This window comes from Mobula hypostoma, chromosome 2 (genome assembly GCF_963921235.1).
Source record: "Mobula hypostoma chromosome 2, sMobHyp1.1, whole genome shotgun sequence".
NCBI lineage: Eukaryota > Metazoa > Chordata > Chondrichthyes > Myliobatiformes > Myliobatidae > Mobula > Mobula hypostoma.
This window is the reverse complement of record NC_086098.1, coordinates 183,433,627-183,446,165: the sequence shown is the minus strand read 5'-3', so window position 1 is coordinate 183,446,165 and position 12,539 is coordinate 183,433,627. Positions and strand designations below refer to the sequence as shown.

General features: G+C 38.5%; 1 protein-coding gene across 1 annotated transcript in view; it reads left to right on the top strand.

Moving 5' to 3' along the window:
* Positions 1-12,539, top strand: part of cables2b (Cdk5 and Abl enzyme substrate 2b) — a 37,690-nt gene that overhangs the window by 17,273 nt on the left and 7,878 nt on the right. The window contains exons 2-6 of the mRNA XM_063041225.1: positions 2,979-3,071; positions 5,269-5,346; positions 8,937-9,045; positions 10,217-10,373; positions 11,913-12,016. Of these exons, the coding sequence (XP_062897295.1) occupies positions 2,979-3,071; positions 5,269-5,346; positions 8,937-9,045; positions 10,217-10,373; positions 11,913-12,016 (541 nt within the window). The remainder of the gene's footprint in view (positions 1-2,978; positions 3,072-5,268; positions 5,347-8,936; positions 9,046-10,216; positions 10,374-11,912; positions 12,017-12,539) is intronic.

The following is a 12,539-nucleotide window of genomic DNA, read 5'->3' as shown; positions in this document are numbered from 1 at the left end:
AGTTAGGGTTGCCAACTTTCTCACTCCCAAATAAGAGACAAAAGTAGCAGTCAAATCCCGGGACACTTGTGTTTACCCCAGGGAAGACTACCATGACCATGAAGCCTTGCACATACATGATGTGCGCATGCGCGTATGTGCCGATTTTTGCCCACAAATCGGTTTTGCCTTAATCTTCCCGACTATACTGTACATACATTATTTATACTTTATATAGGCTGTGTATTTATCATATCATTCCTGCTTTTACTATATGTTAGTGTTATTTTAGGTTTTATGTGTTATTTGGTATGATTTGGTAGGTTATTTTTTGGGTCTGGGAACGCTCAAAATTTTTTCCCATATAACTTAATGGTAATTGCTTTTTCGCTTTACGCCATTTCATAGAAACATAGAAAACATAGAAAATAGGTGCAGGAGTAGGCCATTCGGCCCTTTGAGCCTGCACCACCATTTATTATGATCATGGCTGATCATCCAACTCAGAACCCCGCCCCAGCCTTCCCTCCATACCCCCTGACCCCCGTAGCCACAAGGGCCATATCTAACTCCCTCTTAAATATAGCCAATGAACTGGCCTCAACTGTTTCCTGTGGCAGAGAATTCCACAGATTCACCACTCTCTCTGTGAAGAAGTTTTTCCTAATCTCGGTCCTAAAAGGCTTCCCCTCTATCCTCAAACTGTGACCCCTCGTTCTGGACTTCCCCAACATCGGGAACAATCTTCCTGCATCTAGCCTGTCCAATCCCTTTAGGATCTTATACGTTTCAATCAGATCCCCCCTCAATCTTCTAAATTCCAATGAGTACAAGCCCAGTTCATCCAGTCTTTCTTCATATGAAAGTCCTACCATCCCAGGAATCAATCTGGTGAACCTTCTTTGTACTCCCTCTATGGCAAAGATGTCTTTCCTCAGATTAGGGGACCAAAACTGCACACAGTACTCCAGGTGTGGTCTCACCAAGGCCTTGTACAACTGCAGTAGTACCTCCCTGCTCCTGTACTCGAATCCTCTCGCTATAAATGCCAGCATACCATTCGCCTTTTTCACTGTCTGCTGTACCTGCATTCCCACTTTCAATGACTGGTGTATAATGACACCCAGGTCTCGTTGCACCTCCCCTTTTCCTAATCCGCCACCATTCAGATAATAATCTGTTTTCCTATTTTTGCCACCAAAGTGGATAACTTCACATTTATCCACATTAAATTGCATCTGCCATGAATTTGCCCACTCACCCAACCTATCCAAGTCACACTGCGTCCTCTTAGCATCCTCCTCACAGCTAACACTGCCACCCAGCTTCGTGTCATCCGCAAACTTGGAGATGCTGCATTTAATTCCCTCATCCAAGTCATTAATATATATTGTAAACAACTGGGGTCCCAGCACTGAGCCTTGCGGTACCCCACTAGTCACCGCCTGCCATTCTGAAAAGGTCCTGTTTATTCCCACTCTTTGCTTCCCGTCTGCTAACCAATTCTTCACCCACACCAATACCTTACCCCCAATACCGTGTGCTTTAAGTTTGCACACTAATCTCCTGTGTGGGACCTTGTCAAAAGCCTTTTGAAAATCCAAATATACCACATCCACTGGTTCTCCCCTATCCACTCTACTAGTTACATCCTCAAAAAATTCTATGAGATTCGTCAGACATGGTTTTCCTTTCACAAATCCATGCTGACTTTGTCCGATGATTTCACCGCTTTCCAAATGTGCTGTTATCACATCCTTGATAACTGACTCCAGCAGTTTCCCTACCACCGACGTTAGGCTAACCGGTCTATAATTCCCCAGTTTCTCTCTCCCTCCTGTTTTAAAAAGTGGGGTTACATTAGCCACCCTCCAATCCTCAGGAACTAGTCCAGAATCTAACGAGTTTTGAAAAATTATCACTAATGCATCCACTATTTCTTGGGCTACTTCCTTAAGCACTCTGGGATGCAGACCATCTGGCCCTGGGGATTTACCTGCCTTCAATCCCTTCAATTTACCTAACACCACTTCCCTACTAACATGTATTTCGCTCAGTTCCTCCATCTCACTGGACCCTCTGTCCCTTACTATTTCTGGAAGATTATTTATGTCCTCCTTAGTGAAGACAGAACCAAAGTAATTATTCAATTGGTCTGCCATGTCCTTGCTCCCCATAATCAATTCACCTGTTTCTGTCTGCAGGGGACCTACATTTGTCTTTACCAGTCTTTTCCTTTTTACATATCTATAAAAGCTTTTACAGTCCGTTTTTATGTTCCCTGCCAGTTTTCTCTCATAATCTTTTTTCCCCTTCCTAATTAAGCTCTTTGTCCTCCTCTGCTGAACTCTGAATTTCTCCCAGTCCTCAGGTGAGCCATTTTCTCTGGCTAATTTGTATGCTTCTTCTTTGGAATTGATACTATCCCTAATTTCTCTTGTCAGCCACGGGTGCACTACCTTCCTTGATTTATTCTTTTGCCAAACTGGGATGAACAATTGTTGTAGTTCATCCATGCAACCTTTAAATGCTTGCCATTGCATATCCACCGTCAATCCTTTAGGTGTCATTTGCCAGTCTATCTTAGCTAATTCACGTCTCATACCTTCAAAGTTACCCCTCTTTAAGTTCAGAACCTTTGTTTCTGAATTAAATATGTCACTCTCCATCTTAATTTCGGCACAAAAGGTTTCATAGGAACACTCTACCTTAGCGGGGGAAATACGGAACAAGGGCGGTCCCGTATGGGACAAACCAATTTAGCCCAATATACGGGATGTCCCGGCAAATACGGGACAGTTGGCAACCCTATGTTCAAGTTCAACAGTGCGTGACAGGGAATGAGGAAAGGTGCAGCTGACTCATATCGTTTCCTCGCAGACCGGTAGCACATGCTTTGCGGCCCGGTATCAATCCGTGGCCCAGTGGTTGGGGACCACTGCTTTAAATTGTACAATCTTTATTGGTGCCGTTACTTAAACTTTTGTTTTACTTTCCAGAAGTAGAACTTCTTCAGGATCTCCCCATCCAAAGAACACAAAGAAAGTCCATTTCATAAAAAATATGCGTCAGTATGACACAAGAAATAGCAGGTAACTGGTAGTAGGTGCAAATACAAAAAATATGTGGAATATCAAAAGTAATTTTCATCACTGTGAAAACCAGTAAAACTAGTTAGTTGATTAAGCAGGAGTCTCTGCAGAGGAGTGCGGTGAGAGGGGAGATAATAACGAAGTCAGACAAACTCAGGACATGGGTGGATGTTAATTTTGTAATTGTATGGAACAATTTGGCTAAAGCAGTGATGAGTTCTCGAGTATAGGCTGCCTTCATTTCAGATGGGATGTGGTCTGCTGAGGTTTTTGTTAACCACATGGTATTGCAAAGTAGAGTTGACAGGCCAAATGGCCTAATTCTGCTCCTACATCTTATGGTCTTAAGGGACGTGCAAAAATGCCAGGACTATAGAAACATGTTTCTTTATGTTCTTTTGAAACATAATTCTGTCAAGATTTCGGTGAATAACATAATGCAGATGGGGGTTCAGTGGATACAAATGGTATGTTAATATTCCAAGTAAAATTTATCATCAGAGTACATGCATGTCACCACATACAACCCTGAGATTATAGCATCCATCAATATAACAATATAAGAGTCTTTAAATGAGTGGACTGTAGTTATCCCCTTTTGGTCATGAACCTGGTGGTTGAGGGGTAGTAACTGTTCTTGATATTATTAACTGTCTTGGTTTAATATCAGCATTGATTTCTAAAGTAGGGACATTGCTCTTGAAATGTTATCTTACCATATAGTTCAGTTTCTTTGGGGGAAGTATCAGTTGAGAAAATAAGACATTTTCTTCAAATGTTAAAGCTCTGAAATGCATTTTCCTTCACTTTCACATGACTTGCCTTCCCCAATGCATCTGTAACACCAAACGTGCAGTGTCTGAATTTTCCATGTGCATTCTCTGTACGAGAAAATGCATTTCAGAGCTTTAATTCTGTCACCCCTGATTTTTAGTATACTTATGAACATCAGAATTTCAAAGGATTCATTGGACTTTTGTGCATTGGTGATTTTTAATTTCTTACTTGGCTCCTGTTCTTTAACACTCTACATTGTGAAAACCAACCTTTAGCCATTTTTCCTTGGTTTTGTATCCTGTGCCTTTCTAATTATGCCATCACATCCTATGGTCAACAAAATATATTTTGAAATTCATGCTGGTTTTCCTACATGGGTGCATTTCAATATTTTCATTTTAAAAATCAAAAGCACTGTGAATTTTATGAATTTGCGGGTTGTTCTCAACTAAACCTAAGTTAGCAATAATTTTATCTTGTATCTCAGCAGTTGCAGGCACAGTTTGCCAGGTTTATCATCATCATCTCTTTGAGCAGAGGTGATAATTGGAAGCCCTCTAGTTCCAGTGCTTAATAGAATGTAGGCTAATCGTGAGAGGGTATATACAGTGGATTCCAGTTAATTGAGACACATCGTGACCAATTAAGTGGCTGTCCCAATTAGCCAAAGTTTTGTGGAAATGATTAAAAGGATATAAAAAAAAGATCAATACCTTTTAACTGAGTAACAAATTATATATTTAAATAAAGTACAGAGTAAATGAAAACACTACCAAAACCACTACAGTACTATAAAACTAGTAGTTCCTAATAATTATTGTCGAGGAATTCATTCCGCATACATTGATGTATTCTTTTGATTGTACATAAACAAAATCAGCACAGACACCTAGTGCAGATAGGTGCAAACAGTGCTTTCGATGATCGCATCCTCCAAATCTTCGGCTGTTTCTGGCATCTCTAAGGCTGGAAACCACAGTGAGCAAAACAATTTTGAATTCTCTTACTGTCTATGACAAAAATAGCAGTTTTTGAATACAAACACGCAAGTGATGCTATTTAAAAACTGTTCTCTCTTAAGCACAGTGTTGTCTAACAGCCTGATGACGAGCACTTGATTGACGCCAGTTAGAAAATGTTTGGCAACAGTCTTCTGTCCCAATAGGTGGCATAGTGTCCCAAATAAGCAAAAGGAATCCCAGCTATAATCTCGATTTGTTATTGTTCTTTGAGTTGTCCCAATGGAGTGGCTGCCCCAATTAACCAATGGCTCAATTAACTGGAATCTACTGTACTATTTCCAATAGAATATCTATATTTGTGAAATTTTCAAATTATGGTATGCAAACTTTAAACACTTAGACCTTAAATCTGTGTGCATTTGTGAACTAATATTTTTAATTTTTTTTTTCTATTTAAGGATAGTTCTCATCTGTGCTAAAAGATCACTGTGTTCAGCTTTTTCTATACTGCCTTACGGAGAATTTAATAATAATAGGTAAGAATATTTCACTTTAAATTAAATACAAGAGTTGAAGTTTTCTTTTGAACTGTTTAAAATTGCCATTTTTTCCTAAAACATTTAGTATGCACCCAATTCAATCAAAGGCTCTTCTATGGCACATGTGAAGAAAGTGACCACATTTGAAGCCCACTTGCCTTCATGGGTCAGGAATGCAAGAGTCATGTTCCAAATGTACAAAAATTTGCAGTATTGTGTGGCGTTCTGGTCACCTAACTATTGGAGGAAGCTATTAGGAGAGACTGTATAGGCTGGGACTGTTTTCCCCAGAGTGGGTACCTTTATAAAGATACATTAAATCATGAAGGGCATGATTAAGGTGTATGGTGATGGTCCTTTAAGTGTCTAAAACTAGAGAGCTTAGTTTTAAGATGAGGGTGGATGTATTTAATGGTGACATGAGGGGCAAGTTTTTCCACACACTGGGTATGGAACAAACTACCAGAAGACATGGTAGAAGTGGAAACAACTGGGATGTTTAAAAGATATGCACATGGAAGGGAAAGGTTTAGATGGATATGGACCAAAAGCAAACAAATGAGACCAGCTCAGGTAGGCAAGGTGATTGGCATTGACTGAAGGGCCTGTTTCTGTGCTGTATGGCACTATAACTATTCGTTTCAGTGTTACCTTGTCCTGATGTTGCTGTTTACATAGTATAAGCACTTTTTTGTGAAAAATGGCATTTTCAAAAGAAAGATATAGGCACAAGCGATTCTCTATACACTGGAAATCTTGAGCAACACGGATGCAATTGTTAGAAAAAGTTTCTGAACCCTTTGCAATTACCTGATCTTCTGCGTTGATAAAATGTGGTCTGATCTTCATCTGTCATAATAATAGACTAACACAATCTGCCTAAACAAATAACACACAAACAATTGTACCTTTAGTTCCTTTATTGAACACATTGTTTAATCATTCACAGTACAGGTTGGAAAAAGAATGTGAACCCTTGTACTTAATAACTGGTAGAACCTCCTTTAGCAGCAATAATATCCACCAAATGTTTCCTGTAGCTGCTGATCAGATTTGCACAGTGGCAAGGAGGAATTTTTAGACCATTCCTCCATACAAAATTTGTTTCAGTTCATCAACATTTCTGGGATACCTTGCATGAGCAGCCCTCTTCAGGTCACAGGTCTTGACTCTGACTTGGTCATTCCAAAACATTTTTAAACTATTCTGTATCTTGTATTTCGGCTCATTGACTTGTTGCATCATCCAACTTCTATTAAGCTTCAGGTGACAGACTGCTACCCGGTCAATCTCCTTTAAAATGTCTTGTTACAATTTTGAATTCAACGTTCCCTCAACGATTGTAAGCTGTCCAGACCCTGAGGCAGCAAAACAGCCCCAGACTATAATGCTCCTTCCACCGTGTTGGGATGAGGCTTTTGTGTTGGTGTGCAGTGCCCTTTTTCCTCTAAACGTAGCAGTGTGCATTTCTGCCAGAAAGTTCAACTTGTGTCTCATCTATCCACAGAACATTGTCCCAGAGCATTGTGGAGCATTCAGGTAGTCTTTTTCTAGCTTCATTGCAGCAGTGTGTGTGTTTTTTTTTGGAGACCACTGGTTTCCTCTGTTGTGTCCTTCCATGAACACCATTCTCCAGTGTTTTTCTTTACTGAACGCATGAAAAGAGACTTTAGCAAGTTCTAGAGACTTCTGCAGGTCTTCTGCTGTTACCCTTGGGTTCTTTTTCACCTCCTTCAGCATTCATTGATTTGAACAGCTGACTCCAAATAGCTTTTGAAGGAGGCATTACCTCAGAGGTTCACATACTTTTTTGAACATAGACTGATTGTTTAAATGGCATACTCAGTATTGACAAGAAGTACAATTGTTTGCATGTAATTAGTTTAAGCAGATTGTGTTTGTTTATTATTGTGACTTAGACAGAGATCAGACCACATTTTATGAGGAAGTAATGCAGAAAACCAGGTAATTGCAAAGGATTCACCAACTTTTTCTTCCAACTGGAAAATGCTAGAGGAACTCAACAGGTCAGGTAGCCTATGTTGAAGGGGGTATAAACAATTGATGTTTATACCCTTCATTAGGACTGGAAAGAAGCCAGAATATGAAGGTGTGAGGAGGAGGCACCCAACTGTCTTAGGCTTCTGCCATGTTCATTTCCAGTCCTGATGAAGAGTCTCAGGCCAAAACAGAATCTGTTTAGTCCCCACTGTAGGTGCTGCCTGACCTGAGTTTCTCCAGCATTTTGTCTTCTGTTGGAATGAAAAATGCCTTTCCAAATGTCATTAAGCCTGCAGTGAAGAATTGTATAATATTTGGGATAGATATGTCTTTTCAGATTGTAAAAGAAAAGTTGTTGCATGATGCCATTCTCTGTAAATTCAACCAGAGAAAATAAGTTTGAAATTATTCCATGTTAATTATCATAGGTTAAATGCTACTTAAACTCCAGTGAGCCCTTGGGTACATTGCTTGCTGCTTTGGAAATTATCTAAAAGTAATTTTATCCTGTATCTTTATTCTGATTTTTGGTGATAAATATGTCTAGCTGTTTATCTTAAACATTTTAAGAACTAGCTTCGTACCCTCTGCCATTAAAATTCTGAACAGCCCATGCACACTACCTTGTTATTTGTCTTTTGCACTATTTGTTTAGTAATTTATAGTAATTCTTGCCTTGCACTGTACTGCTACCACAAAACACACATCAGTGATAATAAAGCTGAAGTCTTCTCAATTTCAGTTTATCTGATTTTATCACCCATTAGTGTGTATTATCAGCAACCGAAAACAGGTGTGCACTGATGGTCATTATTTAAGTTTTTAATTTTCAGTAGCTTGAAGTGGTGATTTGGTATTGATGTATGAAAATCTAAACTGTCAGATACATTTTGCTCCTTTGTACATGCAAATTGCTGCCTTAGGGGAAAAACTTTGTTGCACGAATTGAATATAAACTGATGAAGTGCAAAGCAGCATCTGGAGCAGCTTTTGATTACATTAATATTTTTGTCAGTCTTGTTCAGGCTAGTCAATATTTTGTACTGTCTGGTTGCCTTCACGTATTGTGCGCTGTTGTCCATTTTGTAATTTATGGAGTCAGTGATGGGAACGGATGCCTTGAAAAGGAAGCTACAACAGGCATTCCATAAATTCTCCCGTAGGCATCATGGAAAACTGTAACTGGCATACCCATAGGAAAATTGTATATTGTTTTCTTTGTCATCAGCTGGAAGATTTGAAATAGTTTCAGCCTGAGTATACTGTGAGTTTCATGTGGTTATTTTGGTAAATTGTCCGAAGTTATCTGGGGTTCAAATGCAGATCAGCCAATACATTCAAAGTCATTGTGCTCTGTGATCCTTTGTCTGCCAAGTTTCTCAGAACTTTTTAAAATAGTTTTTGTGAAATCGTTTCCTGTTTGTATGCACCCTTGACCTCTGAATGAACAGTAAGGGAAACCAGTTCCTTTCATTGTAAACTCTGCGTCTATTGTATGTGTAGAACACTACTTTAAATATTTTATCCATGTCTTAAGTCTGTTCTGACTTTCCTAAGAACCTGGATTTGATCTTTTCTTTACACAGCGACGGCAAACTCGAAGGACCAAGACAACGTAACCCTTCTGGTGGTATTTCAGCCTCAACAGACATGCTACTTGGACTTGAGGGGGTTGAAATTGGCGCAGATGGGAAGGTAATGGTTGCTTTGATTGCAAACAGTAAAGAGTGATGATTTTAATTGTTTTTATTCAGTGTTAACATATGAATTTGATTCATTTGTTATCATGGCAGCTGAACGTAAGTTCAGGTTGAGCGGATGGTCTGTCAATTCATTTATTCATCACGTGTACATCAAAACATAGTGAAATGCGTCATTCTAGTTAACAACAACGCAACCTAAGGATGCGCTAGGGGTAATCGGCAAGTGTCACGGCACACTTCGGTGCCAAAATAACATCTCCACAATGTTCTGCAGAACACAACAAGAAACAAAACAACCGCAAGACAAGCCTCCTTCCTCCCTTCCTCCCTCCCCATTACAAACTGTCTCCAGCCTCCACTGGACTTGCAGATTTGCAGACTCACATCTGAATTACCAAATCCTTATAGATTTTAGAATAATTTATGTACAAATTGGCTTTTATTCTTTTTCCTTTGAAAATTATAGCATACTCAACAGCCTTTGTGTCTGTATTGCTCATTTCATCTTGTCATTGATATGTAGTTCTATGGAAGTAGCTAAATATTTGTGAAAGCAGATTTTAAAAATACTTGTAAGAATTAACCAGCGTATGGTACCTGTTATGCTGCCTAAAATTTAATGAGGATTCTCCTCTGGACTTCACAGATAGAATGTTCATGTATTTTTCAGCAACTTGCATTAATCTAATGCCATCTATGTGAGAAAGTACTTTAAGGTACTCATAGGAATGTAATCAAACAAAAATTCTCACCATTTAGGAAAATGAAACCTTGGCTGCAGGAGAGAGAGCTTAGGGACACAGTTCACAAACTTCTGGGAGCCTTCCTTGGTGAAGGCATTTTAATAGCTGAGTATTAAAATTCAACACATGCAATAACAGTGCAGAATTGCTCAGATGCTGGGAGGTTTGAGGAGGTTAAAGATAGTCAACGTCACAGTGAAATTAGAAAATTCAGTAGTTTTTAAAACCCAGAGCCGGTGTACTTTTTCAACTGCAGGAATGTTAGATATTAGAATGAGTACATCAAAGTGGAAGCAAGACCTTTGCTTTAGAGCATGGCAAAAGGAAGGCTATTTTGGCGCATTGGAATAGTGAAGCAATAAACAAATCTAAATATTAAGGATGAGTTTTATAGTAATTACTTTGTTTCTTGCTTTACAGTCAGTTTCGTACGCTCAATTTCTTTATCCAACCAATGCCTTTGTTGTGCCAAAAGCATTGCCAGAGGTTTCTACTTCACTAGCACAAGTTCGAAATAGCATGCATCGGAGTTTTACACCAGGAAGGCACGGAACAGCTGCAATAGCAATGGACATAGGTACAGTAAAAGTGGTAGCTGAAGGAAGGAAAATGTGTTCTAATTGCTATATTGAATGAAATTTCATCTGCTGCATGTGTTTAACAACTACTTGTTCCATTAAAGTTTAACACAAAATTAACTAATCCAACTGTATTAATAATGTTTCTCTCTGAGCAAGTCAGGGTTGGTTATTCCACAGTAATCAGAAGGTATTCCACTATCCACAAATGAGTATTCTGTTAAAATAAAGTATTCCGTAGTTACCTGGGTGAATGCAGTTCCAACAGCAGTCAAGGAACTTAACATCAAACAGAGAAAAACAGCCCAACTGATTGGCACTTGCACTCAATTTTTAAAAAAAGTCCATTCACAATTGCGTTGCTGTGACTTCAGTGACACAATATTGAAGATGCACTACAACAGCTCGTCAAGGCTTCTTCAACCACAGTTCCTCACCCATGATTTCTATTACTCAAACGACTAAGATTTTCAGATCATGAAAATAAAGAAATACTTCAAATGCTGGAAATCTAAAATTAAAAAAAAACAAAGCACTGGAAACATTCGTCAGATCACACAGCATCTGTAGAGGGGGCAAGAACCTGACAATTCAAATCTACAACTCTTCAGAACTGGGAAACAAAGAGAAATCAGAGTTTTAGTGGTAGAGAAGGTGGGAGAAGAATGGATAAAACAAAGTGAATATCTGTGATAGGTCAAGACCAGGTGACATAATGTAAAATGTCAGGGCTATTTTGGGACTGGTATTTAATGGTGCCCTTGCATTGACACCATAACCTGGAAGTGAATAAAATCACAACTGACTTATTTGTAGCAAAGATTTTTTTTTTTTTTAATTTAGAGATACATTATGGTTATAGGTCCACTGAGCCTGTGCTGCCCAATTATACCTGTGACCAATGAACATACTAAACTGTTCATCTTTGGAATGTGGGATGAAACCAGCCTACCAGGAGGAAACCCACTCAGTCACAGGGAGAACATGTATACTCCTTACAGGCAGTGCTAGGAAATGAACCTGGCTCACTGGCGTTGTAATAGCATTATGCTAACCATTACACTACCATGCCAACTCAATATGTGAAATCAGTTTATTTATAGTACAATGTATAATGAATAGTAATTTTCCTGATTTAAAAAAAATGGGAAAATTTATTTATTTTCTCATAGTTGCTCAAGATTTGCAATTATGTGTCAAAGTTATCTGGCTTGATTGAATGGAGAGTACATTCACCCGGCAGAACTGGCTCACTGTTAACACTAAAAAGTGGCTTTCAGCTTGAGTTTGAGCTCACTCCAAGTATGAGTGGCTAAATTCAAAAGAAAAGACAACTCTGAATGCCATTGCTGGAGAGGTGGAAATTTAGTCTGAGCTGATTGGTTGAAATTTTCTGTTGCCTAGATATCCAAGCTCCTAGTGTGTATGGTGCTACAAGCCAATTACCTTGATTAATATCAAGGTTATATACTGCATATTAAGTGTCTAAAAATAACAGTGCATGGCTCAGACATATGTTATGTTCTGTCATTCTGTAGGGAGTGATGCTGGAGATTTAATAGAGTATGATCCTAATCTTCTTGATGATCCTCAGTGGCCATGTGGAAAACACAAACGTGTTCTAATCTTTGCATCTTACATGGTAAGACCTTTATGAATAGTTCTTTAATAAAATACAATTTTCTGCTTGCAATTATGTTTTTTTTAAATCCTTTGATCCTCAATATGACACTTAAAACCTTTTTCATTCTAATCAGCTACAGAAGTCTAGTTTTTCCTTCATAATATGTCCCTTAAATTCCAGTTGATCATTGTTATTGTATTTAGTTAGAATAATATTGATTTGTGATATTGCAGACTTTAAACAGGCATCCTTTTCCTGAGTCGTGGCTCTCTCTATATAAATATAGAAAGTCATAGTTTTGTGTGAACTCTACGATAAGGAAATATGTAATGTTTACTCATTATTTCATTGTTGGGAAATTTAGATGGTTGAGATGTATGCAACACAAAATAATGATTTATTAAGAAGTGGACTGGGAAATAGAACCTTTTAAATGTTATTCTCCTTTTTGTTGCATTAGCATTAGTTATGCTCAGTATGTAAAACCATTAAGGGTTCATCGAAATGCCACAAATGAAAAAGGATTCTTTTACTGTTGATA